The sequence below is a fragment of the Pogoniulus pusillus genome, chromosome 1 (assembly GCF_015220805.1).
Source record: "Pogoniulus pusillus isolate bPogPus1 chromosome 1, bPogPus1.pri, whole genome shotgun sequence".
Taxonomy (NCBI): domain Eukaryota; kingdom Metazoa; phylum Chordata; class Aves; order Piciformes; family Lybiidae; genus Pogoniulus; species Pogoniulus pusillus.
The window spans coordinates 10423803-10445932 of record NC_087264.1 but is presented as its reverse complement, the minus strand read 5'-3'; the positions used below and the strand labels follow the sequence as shown (position 1 = coordinate 10445932).

The 22130-nt window shown below is 42.9% G+C and overlaps 1 protein-coding gene across 4 annotated transcripts in view; it reads left to right on the top strand.

The window, feature by feature from the left end:
- Positions 1-22130, top strand: part of KIF26A (kinesin family member 26A) — a 124854-nt gene that overhangs the window by 19937 nt on the left and 82787 nt on the right. For all 4 annotated transcript variants that reach the window (XM_064163683.1, XM_064163602.1, XM_064163763.1 and 1 more), the window contains one exon: positions 19860-20360. In XM_064163683.1, coding sequence (XP_064019753.1) covers positions 19860-20360 — 501 coding nt within the window. The remainder of the gene's footprint in view (positions 1-19859; positions 20361-22130) is intronic.

The following is a 22130-nucleotide window of genomic DNA, read 5'->3' as shown; positions in this document are numbered from 1 at the left end:
TCTAAAGCATGATGTATGTGGATACACCTACTGTGCTCAGAGATTTTACTGCAAGATTAGAGACATGTTTAGGAAGTTAGTAATGAGAGAAAAACACATAATTAAAAATGATATCAGTTTGCAAACTCATCCATCTTCAGCCAGCTTGCTGGAAGAAAAAGGAGCCTTACACAATGCTTAGCGGTGGGAAAACGCATTTGGCTTTCTACGCTTTAAACAGGAAGGAACTATTTAAATGACAGACTTACAATAGGAGTTGGGGCATTTACTAGGGAATGATGGGTCATATATTCTTGTATCATAATGTTGCAGTAACTCAGACTGTGTAAAGTTCAGGTAAATCTTGTATTTGTTTTCATTTATTGGTGACCTGTTCAGTATCTTTATTGATGATCTGGATGAGGGATTTGAGTCCAGCATCAGTAAGTTTGCAGATGACACCAATCTAGGAGCAGGTGTTGACCTGTTGGAAGGTAGGAGAGCCCTGCAGAGGGACCTAGACAGACTGGATAGGTGGGCAGAGGCCAGTGGGATGAGATTTAACAAGGCCAAGTGCAGGATTCTGCACTTTGGCCACAACAACCCCAAGCAGAGCTGCAGGCTGGGGACAGAATGGCTGGAAAGCAGCCAGGAGGAAAGGGAGATGGGGGTACTAGTAGATAGTAGCTGAAGATGAGCCAGCAGTGTGCCCAGGTGGCCAAGAGAGCCAATGGCATCCTGGCCTGCATCAGGAACAGTGTGGTCAGTAGGACAAGGGAGGGTATTCTTCTGCTGGACTCAGCACTGGTCAGGCCACCCCTTGAGTGCTGTGTCCAGTTCTGGGCCCCTCAATTCAAGAAAGATGTTGAGGTGCTGGAAGGTGTCCAGAGAAGGGCAACAAAGCTGGTGAGGGGCCTGGAACCCAAACCCTATGAGGAGAGGCTGAGGGAGCTGGAGTTGTTTGGCCTGGAGAAGGGGAGGCTCAGGTCATTGCTGTCTACAACTACCTGAAGGGAGGCTGTAGCCAGGTGGGGGGTGGCCTCTTCTCCCAGGCAACCAGCAATAGAACAAGGGGACACAGTCTCAAGTTGTGCCAAGGGAGGTCTAGGCTGGGTGTTAGGAGGAAGTTGTTGCCAGAGAGAGTGATTGGCATTGGAATGGGCTGCCCAGGGAGGTGGTGGAGTCACCGTCCCTGGAGGTGTTGAAGCAAAGCCTGGACGAGGCACTTAGTGCCATGGTCTAGGGCTGGGTGCTAGGTTGGACTGGATGATCTTGGAGGTCTCTTCCAACCTGGTTGATTCTATGATTACTAAATATATATACACTTGAACTTTATACAGTCATCGTGTCCTTATACTGAAAATAGCATTCATATTTTGAGGTAGTCAGCTTTACATGTGTTGAATATTGGCTGTAGTGTTATCAATTTGCACTCTTCACAGTTTATTTTTTCCTGAGCTATACCACTCTATGTGAAATACCTTAAATCTGCAACAGAGTTTTAGCTCATCATCCTCAGTGACCGTTATAAAATTGCCATATGCCAAAAAATGTGTCTCACACAACTGTGATTGTTCAGATTGTGAATTTCCCCTCCTTTTATGACAGGATCCTTAGTTCAGAATGAAATTATTCTTTAGTAGTAGGAGACACACCATTTGGTTGTATATGGTTCATTATACGTGGTGGTAACTTTTAAGCCTTTCAAAGAGTACATGTGCTTTGTATGGGTTTTTTATGCCACTTTTCATGAACAACTGACAGTACTTTGTAGTTTTTGCTGTGGTATGTCCATAAACTCAATTGTCTTTCTTTTTGGTCCAACTTACAAACACCCAGAAAACATAAGCAGATGTCAGAGCAACATTGCCAGGTGTACATTGTAGTACTTTGCAAAGTTTTAATTGCTGCAGGGATATTTCTAGGTAATGGATCTGTTTATTAAATGCTCCTCTGTGTTGTGTGTTATTTGGGAACAAACCTTACATACAGTATTTGCAGGCTGAGTCTGCCTGTTTTACCTAGTGACAACCTCAGAGTAACCTTGCAGAAGGGTGAGCTTTTTCACTTAGGATGTTCATAGTGTTGTCATCAAGCTGCTGTATTGTTGTGTACAGCACTGTGTAATTCGAGGCTTTTGATGCAACTCCAAAGCATTTAATGATTTTAAGTTAGACACAGAGGGGCCTAAACTCAGCTGAGCCTATGGATGTCACCAGTGTGTAACACTTACCCTTATTTCCTCTGTATGCACTCTGGAGTAAGGCCAAGCAGGGGCTATTAAAAATGGTCAGAGGGCTGGAGCACCTCTTTGATGAAGAATGGCTGAGACTGAGGTATCACACAGTATCACAGTATCACCAAGGTTGGAAGAGACCTCATAGATCATCAGGTCCAACCCTTTACCACAGAGCTCAAGGCTAGACCATGGCACCAAGTGCCATGTCCAATCCTGCCTTGAACAGCTCCAGGGACGGCGACTCCACCACCTCCCCGGGCAGCCCATTCCAGTGTCCAATGACTCTCTCAGTGAAGAACTTTCTCCTCACCTCGAGCCTAAATTTCCCCTGGTGTAGCTTGAGGCTGTGTCCTCTCATTCTGGCGCTGGCCACCTGAGAGAAGAGAGCAACCTCCTCCTGGCTACAACCTCCCTCAGGTAGTTGTAGACAGCAATAAGGTCTCCCCTGAGCCTCCTCTTCTTCAGGTCATACAGTGTGGAGAAGATAAGGGCTCCAATGAGACCTGAATGTGGACTTTCAGTACTTAAAGGGACTCCATAAGAAGGATAAAGACTTTTTAACAAAGCCTGTAGTGATAGGACAATGAATAATGTTTTTTTAACTAGAAGAGTATAGATTTGAACTTAATATAAGGAGGAAATATGAAGAGAGTAGTGAGATTGTGTAACAGGTTACCCAGAGGAGTTGTGGATGCCCCATCACTGAATATATTCAGGGTCAGGCTGGATGGAACTTTGAGCAACCTGACCTTGAGGAAGATGTCCTTACACATGACAGGGATGTTGGAACTATAGATCTGTCCAACTCATATTATTCTGTGGTCTTTGGGTGGCTGCTGATGACAGCTATTGGGTGTCCATTTGTTGAGAGATGATGGCTGTTATCTGGGAGGAAGGACAGCAGGTGAAGAGAATATGGCTGAAGTGACTCTCCAAAGACTGGCAGTTTGTGATGGTGCTTTGAGTGGGGAGGTGTTAGTGCTCCAGGGTTGATAGCCAAGGGACCCCTTATGATTGGGAGCTGTGATGGGGAATGTTGGCAGCTCCCTGGCATTCCCTGCTATACTTACTCATAGAGAGTCGACCATCTACGGGGGAACAAGGGGAAGCACAGTCTATTTTGGCAGCCACTTTGGAGGGTCTGTGCTATTGTGTGTGAATGGAGAGATGGAGTCTGAGAGTGTCATCAACTGCCCTGTGCTCATGGCTTAGAAGCACCTGCATAGTAGGAAAAAAATACTCTTGGTTCATAGTCCTGTGCCACTCAGCAAATGTATGCCAGGATGAGGCCATGGAGCTGGGATGGGGTCTTTTATGAGTGATACAATGTACTGATGAAAGAACAAGAGAGAAAATATCTTCCCAGGAATTAAATAATTGCTTCGGTGATGAAAGGACCTAACATCTGGCTCTTGTGTTTCATGTGTTTTGTCATGTAGATGTTACTGTTTGCTTTGTTCCTGGCAGTAACATTGACTTATTAATGTATGAACCTGTTTCCAGGTCAGTAGAAAGCTGTGTATAAATCTTTATAACATGTACTTGATTGCCTTTAACTCTGTAAGATAGAATTAGTGCCCAGTAATCATATTGCAGTGCTATCTCTGTGATTACACTGGTAGTTAGTGTGCAGTGCAATTCTGGTTTTATAGACTGGAGGTAATGTTATCTTGATTAAAATAAAGGATAAACATGGGCCTGTGTTGTCTGCCAGTTAATTTTGTCACCTTTCTGGTGCCCAGCTTCATTGCCTGCTGTAGTTCTGAGGTGTGACTTCCTATCATAGAATCAACCAGGTTGGAAGAGACCTCCAACATCATCCAGTCCAACCTATCCCTCAGCCCTGTCCAGTCAACTAGACCATGGCACTAAGTGCCTCATCCAGGCTTTGCCTGAACACCTTCAGGGATGGTGACTCCACCACCTCCCTGGGCAGCCCATTCCAGCGGGAAATCACTCCCTCTGTGAAGAACTTCCTCCTAACATCCAGCCTATACTTTCCTGCTACTGAATAGCTTCTGATTATAAAGCCTTACATTTTAATACGTGATGCTTCGGGTTGAAGTGGAGCCACTTTCAGCATTGGTGGGAAGAAGTGGATTGTAGCAGGGTCTTCAAGGACAGTGACTTGGCGAAGCACTGTTGTCTAGAAATGTTTTGATCCTATTGTAATGAATAGCTGCTAGTTCCTGTTGTTGTTTCTGTTTTGATTGTGTGCCCAGCTGGTGTATGGTGGAGATAGGATGTTGGGGCAGGGCAAGGAAGTAACTGTCAAAAGTGCATCTCCCTTAGGAAAGCAAGAATGTGGAAGCAGAGTAGAACCAGGGTTGAAATAGCACTTATTTTAACTTCGTTTTCATAGTGCACTGACCATATGCAATTTTCCACATGCTGGGTAATGGAAAGTTGGCCCCAGAGGAAGTCGCTGTGTAAGTCAAGTTGAGGATTATAAAATCAATCACTGTTGGGTCACTAATTGGTGTGGAAGATAGGAATTTCCTACACAGTATGATAAGTTCATTGGTTTTCTGGCAATGTGTGCACAATCAGATGTTTAGCCAACGATATTCTTTCCTGGTTCTGTTGTTAACTCAGGAAATGCATCAGGTCATTTATAGCTACACCCAAATTACTGGTTTGTTTCTGAGCAGTAAGGGGAGGGCAGGGGGAGTTTGATGTCATGTAGAATCTACATGAGTTTTATGAAGTTTGTTTTCATCTCTTTGTGGCATAATAGTGAAGCTTGGCAGCCCCATGGGAATCATGAAGATTGATTGCTCTTGGTGTTAAGCATCTCACATCTCCGAGTTTATATCAACACAAGCCTTCTTCCAGCAGCAGCATCTGGCTCATTGGCAAGACCTGTGGACAGTTGTTCTGATTGCTCTGGAGATGCCTCTGGCTGTCATGTGGCTGCTACATTGGCTGTGCTGCTTTGTTATTCTAGCTGGTCCCATTTCCATTTATTTATTTTTTTGGCTTGCCTTTGATTCTGATGAAGTGCTCCTGAGATTGTGGTCTTGAATAAATCTTGTCTAACTTCCTCATGCAGGGACGTATGTGAGATGCTGGTGTTAATTTATTTCAGTGATTATTTGCTGATTGGAGCTGGAGCAATAACAACCCAGTCTGTGCCTTCTGTGCAGGCTTTCCCCGTGAATCACAGCATTGGTGGTGTGAAATGAAAACGTGCATCTTTGAGCATATTCTGCCCAATGGGTTTCTCTGACACTAGAGCTGCAAACCTAAATCAAATACTACCAGTGCACAGTCAGTGTCTGGGATGGTGCTGAGAGTCCTGGAACCAGCCACTTGAATTCCTCAAGGTGACCATTTGGGGTGAAGTTTCTGAGCCAGCTGATAAAAGTTGGCACAGGAGCAAAGAGTAGTGTACATTGGCTCTGAATTCACATCACCTCAAGTGCTGTACCTGGCAGATCCTGTCACTTAGTGCCATGGTCTAGTTGATTGGACAGGTCTGGGTGATAGGTTGGACTGTATGATCTTGGAGGTCTCTCCCAACCTGGTTGCTTCTATGATTGTATGGTTTTTATTCATATGCCTTGTGCTTTAAAAAAACCACGATTCTACCTGGAGAACTGTGCCTTTGGAAGATATGTGGGCTCCAGAAAAAGAGGATTGTTTCTTAAAACACTAAAGCATCTATTTTCATTAAGTAAGTGTATCAGGGCCATTGCTTCTGGCTGAAATTGGCAGAGCTGTGATGTGCAGGAGGCTGGAGGTGATGGTTATCTTCACTGGCCTTTAATGATTTTTAGAACCCTCTTGGCACTGTCTGCAATGGGAGTTGTTTGACAAGTTGTCAGGTTTCGTAAGGGTGTTATCAAGCCTTGATAATACAAAGTAACAGCAATAGTAAGGCAACTTGAGTGGCATGTATATTTTTTGTAGTGATTAACTGCAAATTTGACACGTTACCTGCTGCCACAAAACTTTGCTGTGGAGTGCAGAGGAACGTTTGCAGGCTAAGATGTAAATTACATCACCACACAATAACTACAAACGTGCATTTCATGAGCAATTTATGGAATGGAGAGACATGTTGATGAAAGAGTTCATTGCTGATTTGAAATTAGGAATGAAATGCTTCAGCTTAGAGGGGAAGTACCAACTTTGCATTCAGGCTGAATGTTGTAGGGGGATTTCTTTAGGGCCCAGATCTTACTCTGGGGCTGTAATTTCTCTTAAAAGAACCCTTTCTTCCTCTGTACTTGGCTTTTTCCAGGAGATGATGAGACAGCTTATTTCCTAAGGTCCTGGAACACAAATTAAAATATCCTTTTGTGGAGTACCTTCAGTTGAATGGAATCATAAATGTGTATTCTCTGATGCTAGGCATTTGTCTACATTTGGGGAATGTCTATAGAAGCAGTGTTAGATACTGCAAATGTTTAAGAGCCCTCTAAAAATATGACTGGTAGGATGAGCTGGAGCCTTTCATCTCCCAGTTGCTGGTTTTGATAGGATCTGGCTTGAAGGGGTTTGAAAGTTGTTGCCAGGTATCTGATTGCTTCTGTGTCTCAGGAGACTAGATGTTTGGGTTTTTGTGTGTGTGTGAGTGGCCTGAAGGGGTTTACAGCAGCATTTTTGCCAGTCATCTGCGAGCATGTCTGCGTGTGTGTGTGGTATAAGTAGACACATGCTCACTTTGCCCATGTTCATATCCTGTGTCGCAGCAGAGCCTATTTACATGGCTTTCAAGATGCTTTGAGTGTGGGTGGAGTGGGCTTTTGTCTGCCTGTTGGCATAGCCACATTGATTTATGCTTGTAGGAGAGAGACCTTAGGCAAAGGGAGTCACTCCCCTTTGTTTACACCAGCTGTTTGGATGGGAAAAGGTTGCACTGATTGTAGGTTTCACAGGACCACAGCAGGGCTTCTCACCATAAGGATTACAGGTAGGTATTAATCAGGCCTGTTGTCACACAGGTGTGATTTGCTGGGCTGACAGGGCTGTTTCTAGTTGTTATTTGGGTCTCACAGAAAATGGACAATGTCCTTTGGTCCTCACTTGGGTATTATAAGGGTTCAAGGCTAGATACATGCTTTCTTGCTCACAATGCAGCATGGCCACTAAAAGGCTTGTTGCAAGGCTGTGTGGTCAAAGGATAGCAGCCAGCTTGCCAGAAATAGTGTTGCTATGGGAAGCCAAAGTACTCTCATGCAAAGCAATTGATTCATCTGACATAGAGCTATTAGAAATAAGTGGGTTTTGTAGATAAGGACTGTGTAATACTGTTCAGGTAATGACTGTTGAAGATGACCAGGATCAACAAAACCAGCAACAAGTATCTTACTAGTGATAATAATCTTACTCTTGCCACGTATCTACATAGTGACTCACTTTGATACTGCTACTTGTTCATGGTCCATGATGTGGTACTAGGCACAGAATATCTCCTCTAAAGACCTCTTGAAATAAGAGAAGTCTATAAATGAGTTATAGCCATCGAACACACTGAGCTGTTTTAAGTTTTCAGGAGCTCTTTAAGGAACTAGTCCTTATCATTCTTTGCTCAGTGTGTATATTTAGGCCTTTGCTATCTCTGTCCATCTGTCATTTGTGTGTCTATCTGTGGGAAAGCATACCTTTTTTTGTGGTTTGATACTCTTGAAAACCTGACAGGAATGTCTTAGGGTCAGAGGAGCAGTGGGTTTACTGGAATTTTTTTTTAATGATTGTGTGAAATGTATTGATAGCAGAACCTCTGGAAAGATCTGGACATGGGCCTCTGTAGAGAGCTGTGGATTCATCTATCTCATGCCAGCCTCTTACAAACATTTCTGATGTAGTATCAGCAGTCTTGTAGTTTGGGATAGCTAATTTGAGTTGCTTCCCAGCTCCATTTAGTGGGTTTTGCAATGATTTTTTTTTAATCTTTGCAGATAGCATAGTTATTGTACTGCAGCTAGTAGTCTCTGATATTCTGGGAGGTTTTGTGTGGGTGTGGTTTGGTCTTGGGTTTTGCTTTTTTTTGGTGTTGTTGGTTTGTCTTTTTTTTCCAGTTCTTATTTCTGAGATTTTACTCAGTCTTGTTTACTATACTTATTTTCAGGATGTTGTGGAGAAATAGAAGTGGTTTGACTTAAATAGAATCATAGAGTTAACTAGGTTGGAAGAGACCTCCAAGATCAGATCATGCAGTCCAAACTATCACCCAGCTCTAGCCATGGCACTAAGTGCCTCATCCAGTCTTTTCTTGAACACCTTCAGGGACAGGGACTCTACCGCCTCGCTGGGCAGCTCATTCCAATGGCAAATTACTCTCTCTGTCAAGAACTTCCTCCTAATATCCAGCCTATACCTCCCCTGGCACAACTTGGAATCATAGAACCAACCAGGTTGAAAGAGACCTCCAAGATCATCCAGTCCAACCTGTCACCCAGCCAATCAACTTGAGACTGTGTCCCCTTGCTCTGTTGCTGGTTGCCTGGCAGAAGAGACCAACCCCCACTTGGCTACAACCTCTCTTCAGGTCCCTAGCTCCCTCAGCCTCCCCTCATAGAGCTATGTTTCAGGCCTCTCACCAGCTTTGTTGCCCTTCTCTGGGCACGTTCCAGTATCTCAACACCTCTCTTGAATTGAGGAGCCCAGAACTGGACAGAGTCTCGTTTGGATTGCTAATGCTACCTCTTGAACCTGTAGAGAATGAATTGTACCAAATCTGTACTTTTTAGCTGTAAGGGTAGACTGGAAGTGGAATATATAGCTAGTATAGTTTTGGGTATCGTGGTGATGGACTGTGAGTATTTGGCAAAAGAATAATTGTTGAAGGAGGCATGAAATGATGCGAGACAGAGAACTTACTGGTAGCCTAGATTCTTGAGTAGTCATCTAAGGAGAATAGTATTTTGAAGTGTATATTCCTCGTCTGTCTGCGGCACATGAACCCATACAATTAGTGTTTAAAGAGATATTACTCATCCTTCCAAAACTAGGATCATAAGAATGTAGGGCTGGAAAAAGATCTTCAGATCTTAAATAAACTTCCTCCATTGAAATAGAATCGCCCATCGCTTGATCACCTCTCATGGAGGTTTTTCACCTGCTCTTCAGAAGCTGTCCCGAACAATGAGACTTCTCAGCATCATTTTTGTAGCACTTACCACTCACCTTTGCTGAAAAGTGACATAATTTCTTATCTGCCTTTCCCAAGTGGATACAAGAAGTAGTTTTCACTGAGGCTCTTTGTGACTACTTTTTGTGTACTGAAGGACTCTGCTCAGTTTTCTGCCTTCTAAAATAAATCGACTGCACTCCTTTGAGCTTGCCACAGTGTTCATGTTTTCTAAAATGTTGTTTTTTTGTCCTATAGGTACTCCTCAAATGGTCTGTTTGAATCTACTGTTTATGGCTGAGATCATAGTTTACCCTAATGAGGTCTGATAGGAGGATCATTTGATTCTTTGGGCAGTATCCCCCACCAGCACATGTCCTTTAGGACCTGCATATTTACCTTTTCTTTCTAATTCAAGATGAGAATAGCAGGGCAAAGTTAACTACCAGCATCTTAACTGAAACCAAGGGGCAACTGTGGATCTTCTGTCCAGGTCCAGAGATACTGCTGGTGCCAGGACCTCAGTTTCCAAGAGGTAGCTGATGGCAAATTTGTGAACTTGCTTGCTGAAGTTCCTCTGATGAAGAGTGGTATTATAAAAAGCCACCCAAGGATCCACTTGGGTGGATCTACTTGCTGTGTGATGAACAGATTGGACAGAGAGGTGGTGTCTTGCACATGCCACCTAGTAAGCAAAGGAACTAGAGCAAACACTTCAGGCAGCATGTGGTCTGCTTGTGGCGAAGGAGTTATGAATATACTTCATCACTCCTTTTCTATTCATTGCTCCTTGGAGTTGATTTAAGTTCAAAGAAGGAAAAGGCAAAGTTCTAAACTGCTACAATACAGTTTAAAGTCAAATGTAAACCCAAATGTTTTTCAGCCAAGTCAGCTTCTCGTGAAGCAGTTAAACTGCAGCAGTGGCAGTTTGATTATGGTGGAGAAGAAACTTAATCCTCTTTGTTTCTGGAGACAGACTGCTTAATGTGATAACTGTGCACTCTATGAAGTGATATTTAGCTTTGAAGAGGAGTGCACGATGGCCAACCCTTTGGTTGTGAAAGTTAAATTGTTTCTTGAGTATTCATTTACAAACAAATAACTGATAAAAGAGTGATTGAAAGAGATTTAAGAGAGAGGGATCCAATGCCAAGCACCGATTCTCATAGTTGATTTTAAACCTACATTATGCTAATAAAGTTCATTTGGAAAATGTGTCCACTCCCTAACTTCTGCCACTATGCATTCTTTTAATTGGATTCAGATGGTTGGACTGAAACAGTTGTAGGGTTTGTACACAGATGTCCTGAGCAGTCCAAGCCCATTTTTTCCTATCTGTTTTTTCTAAGCCAGAGTTGATTTCGCTGCGGCTGGTGTCCAGACGTTCTTGAACTCACTCATTAGAGGTCTATCTAATACAGATAGGTTCAGTTCTACTGGGGCAAACACAATTATGATCATCTAAACGTGCTGAAGGCATGGCTCATCTCCTACTCCATCACGCTGTCTGGGTTGGGTTGCTGATGTCCAGCCAGAGTTATCAGTGAAGAAGTCTACCTCCCAAGGCTTACCACTGCAATTTATCATTCTGAAAACGTGGGCTGTTTCCTATATAATTGTAATAGCAGAAATAGCTTTTTGCTTTCAGTAAAATAATACCAAGGTGTGATGTTTCTGAGGTAATTTGACAAGGCAGAATGTTTTTGGTGTAGTGGTGCTGTGCTCTCACTTACATCTCTGTGCTGAAATTTAGAACTACTTTATTGTATGAGTAGCTTGGTTGAACTCAAACTGTATGTGGAGTAGGTAGCATTCAGTGTGATTAAAGTATGTGTGATGGTTTGGGTGTTACCCACCCCCCCACACTTTGGAAATCACCCAGACTAGACTCAGCCAAATAATAAGCTTGAATGAAGCTTGTTATTTACAGCTTAGCAGAATATACAAGCAGATATTTACAGTATATATAGTTATATACAGAAATAGACAAGGTAAAAGGTAATACAGAAACACAACAACCCTCTCAGAAACCTGAGTCCTCAGGAGGGGTTCCCAACCTCCCTTTCACCTTCTCCCATCCCTCTCAACCTTACCCCAGTCCCAAGGAAGAATGGAGGTTTGGCCAGGGGGTTAGGAAGCAGAGAAATGGCAGAGAGGCCAAAGAGAGAAAAAAATGCAGCTCTGAGCTCCCCAACAGAAGAAGTAGTGACTCCCTTACCCATGTTTGGATTCTTGTTCTTATACATCTCAGCAAGCCTGTGAGTGAAGTAGACATCACCATTGTTTTCCTTCCACAGCCTGTAATCTAATTCTTCTCACCAAAACATTCTAGCTAGCTTCAAACTAGCACAGTATGGGAGAGCATCAATTTCCCAAGTAGTTGTTCTAACACTTTGCATAAGCACTTAGTTTGCCTTTAAGACAAAGGAGAAGTTGTGACATTTTTATGCAGTCTAGTAAGCAAAGTTTCTATAATCTGATAGTCTGTGTTCATAGGCCAAGCAAAAGTTACTCTTTAATTTCAAGGAAGAAATAATTAAGGATGGCAAGTTATTTATCTTTGATTCAAACTTGTCTAATTTCCATCGAAAGATTTTGTCTGAGCTTCTGAAGGGCAACTTCATCTAAGCGTCTATTTACGAAGGTAACGTTAAACAAAGGCTTTTCTGACACCGTAGTACTGGGTGGTGCTAGGTGTGGAAGCTATTTCTCAAACACTTGCTGTTGTTTAAAATGATAATGCTTTAATGAAGCTTTATTTATTTATTTAAAGAGACATTAGAATCATAGAGTCAACCAGGTTGGAAGAGACCTCCAAGATCATCCAGTCCAACCTAGCACCCAGCCCTAGCCACTCAACTAGACCATGGCACTAAGTGCCTCATCCAGGCTTTTCTTGAAGACCCCCAGGGATGGTGCCTCCACCACCTCCCTGGGCAGCCCATTCCAATGCCAATCACTCTCTCTGTGAAGAACTTCTTCCTAATATCCAGCCTATACCTACCCTGGCACAACTTGAGACTGTGTCCCCTTGTTCTATTGCTGGTTACCTGGGAGAAGAGGCCACCCCCCACCTGGCTACAGTGCCCCTTCAGGTAGTTGTAGACAGTAATAAGATCACCCCTGAGCCTCCTCTTCTCCAGGCTAAACAGGCCCAGCTCCCTCAACCTCTCCTCATAGGGTTTGTGTTCCAGGCCCCTCACCAGCTTTGTTGCCCTTCTCTGGACATGTTCCAGCACCTCAACATCTCTCTTGAATTGAGGGGCCCAGAACTGGACACAGTACTCAAGGTGTGGTCTGACCAGTGCTGAGTACAGGGGCAGAATAACCTCCCTTGTCCTCCTGGCCACACTGTTGCTGATGCAGGCCAGGATGCCATTGGCTCTCTTGCCCACCTGGGCACACTGCTGGCTCATCTTCAGCCTGCTATCTACCAGTACCCCCAGGTCCCTTTCCTCCTGGCTGCTCTCCAGCCACTGTCCCCAGCCTGTAGTGCTGCTTGGGGTTGTTGTGGCCAAAGTGCAGAACCCTGCACTTGGCCTTGTTACACAGAAGAGACACAACGGGTGTCGGAAAGGCAGCGCCTTCATATGAACAAAGTCAGTACTGAATTTGCACGGTGAACTTACAGTAAGCCACAGACCCAAGAGGGAAAATTAAAGGATTACTTAAAACCAACAATAAACATGCAAATTAGAAGTCATCATTTTCAAAATGAAGTCATACACTATTAAAAATAAGCAGAAAATTACAGAGTAGTTTGGATGTGTGGTTTATAGAACACACCAAATGTTAAAATTGACTGAAATTAAGAAAAACATTTTCTGAAGCAAAGTAAAATATCTGCCTAATTAGATCGTAAAGAAAGGAGATTAAAAGTAATATTTTGTGATGTGGTAATTACTGTTTTTCAGAAGTAGTCAGGTTCCTGTGTGTTGATCTAAATTTAACTGTGATAGCAGGTCTCTTTGGGGTCTTTTGTTTAGTTTGTGGCTTTAATTACTTTAAATCACAACCACTACCTTTTATTGTGTGTTCTTTGCACCAAATGCACTGCGTGGCTGTTCGCTCCAATATTTTTTTGCCAGCTCACGAAGGCAGATCTGGGAGATCACTTCATACCCTCTGGTTCTGGGAGGTTAAAAGCCAACTCATTGCAGGGGACTCTACAGCAAGATAACAGGAAAGGCGGCTGAAACCATTGGGAGGTGGGTTGAGGTGCTGATGGGAGCCTGAGATGTAAATAAACCAGATTGCTCTCATTTCCTCTTTCCACTGTATTATGCATTCCAATAGCACTATTCATCTTTATGACAGACACCTATTGCTCTAACTTTACTGCGGGCCACTGAAGTACATTAAAGTGGGCAGGAAATGGAAATAAATAGAGTTCAGTGGAGGCTGCAGAGTAACTAAACATTCCGCAGTCGCTTTTAGAGCGGGGTCATGCGTTTTCCAGCAGATTTATTGGGTTGCCTGACTTTTGTTTGAAAGAGATACATTATAAAATAACTAAGAAAATGTCCTCAGATTTTTATTTTTTTTTTAAATTTTACTTTTAAAACTCTTTGGGATGCCAGGGATGAAAAGAAATTGGGTTGAGTCTCAGCTGGGTGGAGCCAGTGGGATATGTGTGTGCACTAACAACCTGAGGTTGTTAGACACAGAATAATGGGTTTGAAGGTTTGAAGAAATCATAGAATCATAGAATCAACCAGGCTGGAAGAGACCTCCAAGATCATCCAGTCCAACCTATCACCTGTGTGGTGGTTTGGGTGTTCCCCACCCCCCACACTTTAGAAATCCCCCAGACCAGACTCAGCTGGCCCTGGAAATATGAATGAAGCTTATTATTCACAGCTGGCACAACATACAAGCAGATATTTACAGACAGCATGGAGGGGAGGACCACAGTCCATTGGCTTAAACAGATCTTCCCCCCTCAAGCCAGTGAAGCATTTGGGAAGCTAGTGAAGCATTTGGGTAGAGAGGCTGGCTGAAATTTGACTTTACAAATGCATCTATTTGTTTTTTTTTTTTTACCTTTTTTTTTTTTTTTAATGCATGTGCCCCTTTTCTCACTTTGGAAATGTGGATTACTCTCCTGCTTATTCACAGGGCTGTTTGCTGTCCTTGAAAAGTTACCCTGGAAGTTCCAGATACCCTTAATCCTCAGGAGACGGGATTTCTGGCGAATTCTGGTTTTGTGAAAGCTTTGTCTGTTTGTTTTGCCTTGATTGTTTATATTCTGATAAGATTAGGTCAGTAAATGAAAGAATTCACAACATGAATTACTCGAAGACTTAACACTCATAGTTTCACTCCCTTGAGATAGTCAACCACTTGGAAGCTTTTCTTTAAAAAAAACAAAAGAATTGAAAAATTAACCATTCACACAGGGTTTTATTTTTCCCCTTTACTACCTTGAACAGTCTTTGGTTTTGTGGAGTATAGTTGTCTTTTTCCCCTGACAGTGACTGCTATATGGTTGCAAGCCAGCATCAGCCTTCAGATTATTTGTTTATACAGATACTAGTGGATATTTCATACAATCAGTCAGGGTTGGAAGGGACCACAAGAATCATCTAGTTCCAACCCCCCTGCCATGGGCAGGGACACCCTACCCTAGATCAGGATTTCACAATGTCCTGTGAAATAAAAACTAATTTGTAAGCAGCATGGCAGAAATCTGGAAAGATAATTAAGATTGGAAAACAAAAAATCATTAACATTGATTCTTTTCCACTGGAAGAGTGCATTCCTTTCTCCCAAAACACCCTTTAGAAACGTGCTTTACCTAGGTCTGTGTTTAAGTATATAGTTCAGTGTGACATTCAGTGTTTCTTCTTTTTAATTATCTTTAGATCAAGAATTTAATTTAACTCAAGATACTCCTCCAGATACACTTGTGTTGCAGGAACTGGTGCCAGGCAGAAATGCAAGTAATTACTGAGGATGGTTGTTGGCAATTTGACTTTTCATCGTTTGTTTGTCATCATTTGTTCGCACTTTGTGGATAGTTCCTTACTGAAAGGATTAGGTTACAGATGGGTGGGTATTACTTCAGGGACTTCTTAAGTGAGAATCCAGATGCTTTGCTGTGTCCTCTCCTCTTGATTAGTTTGGAAGTTACAAGTCAGTAGCTGCAGGTAAGACTTAAAACTTGTGTCTTTTTTTTTTTCTCTTTAGCAATGTCAAGAACTCTCTGTTGCTCTGTGTTAGCTAAACAATCTAACTGCAGACTTTAAATACTTGAGAAATTACAGATTGAGCTAAAATTTCAAAACATTCTGTATATTTTTTTTAATACAGTATCACTCACAGATTGCCTGAGGTTTTCAAAAGAGTTCATCAAGGTCATCTGGTGTGGCATGCTTTTGAAAACTTGGCTATGATTTTGGTGCCTGAGCTGTAGCAGGGCTTTTTGGAACCATTTGCCTGTGCTTACATCTCAGCAGTTTGAGTATGTCTGTAGTTTCAGGAGCAACAGTTTCAGGACATAGTATTTTACAGTTGTGAGATGTGTTTTGTTTGTGTGCTACAACACAGCACATTGGTGTTATCTGTGCAGCTGAAACGCTGCGTGGACCTCGCTTCATGGGGAGGCAGCAGCAGTGGAGGTACACATCTGAGAAGGAAGCATGAATTAAAATGATTCTTTCTGTATTTCTTTCTGTTAGATGTTACTGGATATGTTTTCAAATCTGGGCTGTTTTTCCCTACTTCTAGTTTCAGAGGTAAATCTCAAAGGCAAACTGCAGGCTAAATGCAGCTGGTGTTGAACTAAGTGGAGACTTTGCCTTGTGTTCCAGTGGGAACAGAGTCTTGGTTTCCCATGTTTAGCATCCTGCCTGGCAGAGCCTGGAAGGACTTGCAAGCCATGTCCATCTGCTGTTCCTTGCATTGGGCAGTTTACACGGGTGCATTTAATCTCCTGGCAGCAGTTTGCAAGCTTGCTTGTGTCTGTAAGAACCATTTGGAGAAAAACAGTGGTTAATTCAGGTGCTTCAGAAAATTCTTGCTCATAGAAATATGTGTAATTATCTCATGCCTTGACCTTGCTGGGGGCTGCTGGGCTCCCCAGTGCAGTTGTCCCTAGTGGGACCATTTATTTCACCGTTCTAGCACTCCCTGACATTTGAACATCTGAAATTTGTATGCAAAAGTTAACAAGCTGAGACCGAAATTAGTGTTTTGGTTTCTGTAGTGGGAGAGGAAGCTGTGAATTTTACAGCATCATGTATTTTGCTTATCCTGCTTGCTCAGAAGGCAAGAACAGCGTTTGGAAAGTAGGTGTGACAAAGGCAGCGTAGTTTATTTATGCTGTGCAGGAATAAAGGAGTCATCTTCTCTGTAGCACAGCAGAGTAAATTGGATTTGGAGCACTCTTTGGAACAGAGACTTGTATGTTGTGTGTTTGTGCCAACCTTCCCAGCAACTTGCACGCTGCTTCGTCTGATTTGCCTCTCTGCCTGCGGAGCTGCATGAAGGGTGACTTTAACTGCTTCCTCCTTCCCAAATGTGGCACCTAACACATTTGGCCACTCAAGTTTTATTTCTTCCCTTTGTAAAACATAAGAGTGTAACTTCCACCTCAGCCTTGTTAGGGTGCGAGCTGCCAAAGTGGAGGCTCCCTGGGACCAGGCGTTTTCACCGGGTAGTAAAACCTCTTTAATGGGGTGGCTTAACTTTTAAGTCATGGTTAATGTTTTTAACAGTAACTTGTGTTTCCTCTGCCCTTCACGCCCAACCATTAGCCAGGTGTTTTTGTTGCACAGAATGGAAAAATAAAAGTAATCAAGCCGTGCAGCTGGACCCTTGGTGAGGTACTGCAGGAGGATGGCTGCTTATGCAAGCTGGGAACCACAGAGGTTGGATGAGTGGGTTGCAAGACTCCTTGTAAATGCTTGCCAAGCTTCAAGCATTGGAAATGAGATGGCTTTTAAATATATATATATATATATTAAAAAACCCTATAAATAAGTCAGAGGGTTTAGATTTGGCATACTGTGTGCTTATGTTTTACTCTGTGTAATTTCCTAAATAAATCAAATCAAAATTTTTTTTGTTCCCCTCTTTAATATGGCATCCACTTGATTTCCTTGTAACTGCAAGACAGGCCTGTCTCTGATCTGCCTTACACTGTGAACTGTGTTTATAGAGCTAGAATTGAGGTCATTAATTTTCTTTACATCAAAAGAAGTAGTTTCTTTTAAATGAGAAGCTTGTTTCACCTAGTAATTCGCTTTAATTGCTTATTTGAAACTTTTGACATTTGATAGCAATTTAAACATTGCCAGATGAGGCTCATGCAGTTGGGACCTGCAGGTGCTTCCTTGTGTGCCCAACTTGGATCAAAGGAGCAAGCCCAGGGATGTGCCTGGCTGCGGATGGGGCACCCAGCATTGGAAGGTGCTGTTTGCTGAGGCTGTTTGAATAGAGGCTGTGTGTCAGCCTCAGCAAGAATTTGCTCAGAGGGCTCCCCTTGGAAAGGCTTCTGCAGAGCTCAGCGCTGTTTGTTTTTCTTGGGAGATAGACTGTGTGGCCTTTGTTTTGCCTGAGGCATAACAGTGCTTGCAGCATGGAGTCTGTATGATTTTTAAGTCTAACCAATAGCACTTTCTGCTGAAGGGTTAGAAAAAAGTTTCTAAAATATTAATTACCTTTTCTTTTTTTTCCCCAGACTAATATCTGCTAATTTAATATTATTGTCTTTTGGGAGGTTTGGAGGGAGAGAATTTTCTTGTTCATGAGGGTAAACAAATGGTGCAGCTTCAAAGGCATTTTTATTAGGGTCTAAACCTCAATAAAGAGAAGAGACAAAAGTGTGTCTGTCACTTCTAATGTTAAAAACTGCCTCCATAACATGAATGCAATGTATTGTTCAGTCAGCAGCAGGAGTAGCTTTCCTTAACCTGAGAAGTATTTTAATGCTTATTTTAAAGCCAGTAAATAAACAGTAGTTTAGATTATTGCAGAAAGAGCAACTTTCATTAGTGGCTTTTGGCTGCAGGATGGTGCGATGTTAGATACACTCACAACAGCTTCAGTCAACACTCTGTCTTGTAAGATAGATTAGAAACTATTGCAGGAGTAGTCCAGCAGCTGAAAGTGAGATCAAGTCCATGCTGTTGCTGCAGAAGTTAGGCAATGTTTTAGGTCTCTGAATTCAAAAGAAAGGGGGAATATTGCAGTTGAAAAAGAATAAACAAAGTCAGAAGTTAGGCAATGTTTTAGGTCTCTGAATTCAGAGCAAAGGGAAATAGTGCAGTTGAAAAAGAATAAGCAAAGTCAAAATACTGGTGCTAAGACTTGAAAGAGTTTTATTGATGTGTCTTGTAATTAAAGCCAGAATTAGTTTTCTAATAGGACGTTCATTTCCTAGAGAGTGATTGCAGCTTGGCATGAAGTAATACGTTTTGAAAAATGAGTATCAGGCTGGGGATATCCCCAGCATATATTGGATGGCTGACTCACTTGCTTTTCATGCCCTCATTATTAACAAGCAAATTAAATATTTTCACTTGAAATAATTATACAGATAGACCTTTGGCTGCTCTGTGCTTTCATTGAAACCTTAATTGTTTAGAGAGCTCAATGAGCGTGTGTGAAGTTGGGTCAGTTTTACTGCACAGCATTAGTCTTAATAACAGATTTATAACAGGGGCTGGGTTCAATCTCTTGACTGATCTTTACAGTGGCAGGCTTGGGAGGGGAAGGTGTTTGTGTGTTTCAGGAGATAGGTAACTCTGTCTCTGAACTGGAAACACAGAGCTGGGTTTTAAAAAGTCTGGGCAGCTTTAAAATGAACTAGCAAGGAGGAGGGGGTAAAAATTGCTCTATGGCAGAAAAATAGGTGTTGCTTTTAAATCAGCTTCTTAGTGTGCACATTGTCACACCTTCACACATGGCTGTAGGCTCAAATCTATTTCTCATCAAAGCAACTGTAGCGTAAGGGAATATTGTGGCCATCTGGGTTGCAGAGAGCAGAAATAACAGTCCTTGCAAGCAGAGGAGCCAGCTGTGGGCAGCACCATATAAACTGTTTTGTATGCCACATGATTAATCATTTCTGAGAGTGAGGACAACAGAACATTTAGCAGGTCACACACTTAATGTTTTGAGGTACTTTAAAGTCCAATTTCCTTGGGTTTAAGGTGATGGTATGCCTTTGAAACACATTATGATATTTCTAGGTTCAGCATCTCAGCTAACATTGTTCCTGAGCATGGGAAACACAGGCACATTAGATGTCTCTAAAGGAGAGTTAATTAGAAGAATCAGTAGGTATCAAGTACACCACAGCTCCACTGTTTAGTTCTGAGGACGATTTTCATGCTGGATATAATACAAATGAATTCACTTACAGTTTATTAATCTGCTGTGGCCTGGGAGTCTTCTAGGATATTTGGGGGGGATAAAGGCAGAGAATTACCAGAACAGATTTAAAGTACTTCTGTGGGTGAAGAGAAAATCACTTTTTGTTTGTTCCCCCCACCCACTTTTCACCTTTCTTCATTGTTATAACTTGCTATTTTTTTCTTCCTTTCCCCACTTCTTTAGGACCCACAATTATCAGCTTTAATTTTTGACAAGCTTCAAGTGCCTGAGTATTTACAGAAAAACAGGAATGAAGGAGAGAGCAGATGTGAAACTTGTGCCACTCACTTGAGTCAGCTGAAGCAGGAAGCCATTCAGATGATGCACACCCTTAATCAAACCAGCTACCTAGAGATGCCCGACCTCCCGCCTGCTGCTGGGGCAGTGACCAGCGCGGTACCCAGGATGGTCACTGTCTCTTCCCAGAGAGACCTACCGCTTGTTGCTGGGCCGGTGGGCAGGCAGCCCGGAAAACCACCAAATCTCTTCTCTGGAGCAGAGAGGAAGAAGGGACTTGGATGGTCTCAAGGCACGGCTGCTTTTCCAAACTCCAGCGTTCAAGTCACAGTGGCCCCCAGTGGTCTCAGCGGCGCTCTGAGCTCCGTCACCATCCAAGCTCAGCAGTACCTTGAGGGCATGTGGAGTATCTCCAGAGTGAACAGCTTCTTGCCTCAGGCTTGTCTAGTAAGTAGCGATAATTCGGATGCTTGAGTTTTGTTTACGTGTGTGGATATAGGCAGAGATACTATTTGAAGTGTATACATATTTATCATAGAAGGGATCAGTTAATGGTATTCTAAACCGTGTTTCAAGAGCTGAAGATCTGAAAAAGAGCTTTGAGTGATGTTCTGTCAGATGTCAAAAGGAATTTGCTTTCTTTTCTCAGTTGCTTTTGCACCTATTTTAGCTTCATGTATGCAGGTGATGTTATTTGGCTGTCACCTACCTAGTATCCTGTTCAGAAAAACTTACAAGGCCAAGTTTGTTGCATGTGAAATTTTGGGGCCTCCATGGCATTATATCAAACATGAACTCAACCCTCAAGTCCAGTGCTGAACGTCTAAGGTTGTGTTCAGTTCAGCAGGTGCTGTTGATAGACTGTGATGGAGAGCATTCATCTTCAGGTTAATTGTGCTGCAAAAGAGTCTGCTAGAAAGGAGGGTGTTCAGAGGGTTGCTGCAGAGCCACATGCCTGTAAATGTCATTGCACTTGGATTTTAAGCATTGATGTTGGTTTCCTGTGTTCTCTGTATGTTTTAACAGCTCTTCTGGGAAAGGAAAAAGATTGATAGAGGTGCATGTTGCCTCTAGAAATAAGTTCATTACAGATTTGTGACTATCTGTGGAGCTGTGCTAAGGAGAATGATGTAGTGACCGAGTTTGACCAAGGCTTACACCTGAACCATTTTCACATGTCTGTGAACGGGGAAGTTTGATTAATGATGAAATGTGCACAAATAGAACTCGTGGCTTTCACTTAAAGGCATTGTAGCAGATCTTGCAAGACCAGATATGTTGGTACTAAACACATTTAAATTGAACATAATGCCTTGTGCACTGTTTTATATAAACACTGCCTAATACTGCTTGGTAGCTTCAGCTGATTGAGCTCCAAGATCAACAGAGATAAATATTTGGGAGTGCTGCTATGTAACATTGCTTTTGCAGAGTGGCTCTTGTGTTTCTTTCCAGAAATGGCTTGGAGATTGATCCTCCTTCCAATTCTTCTCTGTCATATGGAAATTTGGGAATGCATATATATCCCATCTTTCAGGGCCCCTTATTGACATACAGCAAATCTCTACAGATGTCATAGAATCAAACAGGTTGGAAGAGACATCCATGGTCATCCAGTCCAACCTAGCACCCAGTCCTAGCCAATCAACTAGACCATGGCACTAAGTGCCTCATCCAGGCTTTGCTTGAACACCTCCAGGGACAAGGACTCCACCACCTCCCTGGGCAGCCCATTCCAATGCCAATCACTCTTTCTGCCAACAACTTCCTCCTAACACCCAGCCTAGACCTCCCCCAGCACAACTTGAGAATGTGTCCCCTTGTTCTATTGCTGGTTGCCTGGGAGAAGAGATTTAACCCCACCTGGCTACAGCCTCCCTTCAGGTAGTTGTAGAGAGCAATGAGGTCAGCCCTGAGCCTCCTCTTCTCCAGGCTAAACACCCCCAGCTCCCTCAGCCTCTCCTCATAGGGTCTGTGTTCTAGGCCCTTCACCAGCTTTGTCACCCTTCTCTGGACACGTTCCAGCACCTCAACATCTCTCTTGAATTGAGGAGCCCAGAACTGGACACAGTACTCAAGGTGTGGCCTGACCAGTGCTGAGTACAGGGGCAGAATAACCTCCCTCGTCCTACTGGCCACACTGTTCCTTATGGAGGCCAGGATGCCATTGGCTCTCCTGGCCACCTGGACACACTGCTGGCTCATGTTCAGCTGCTA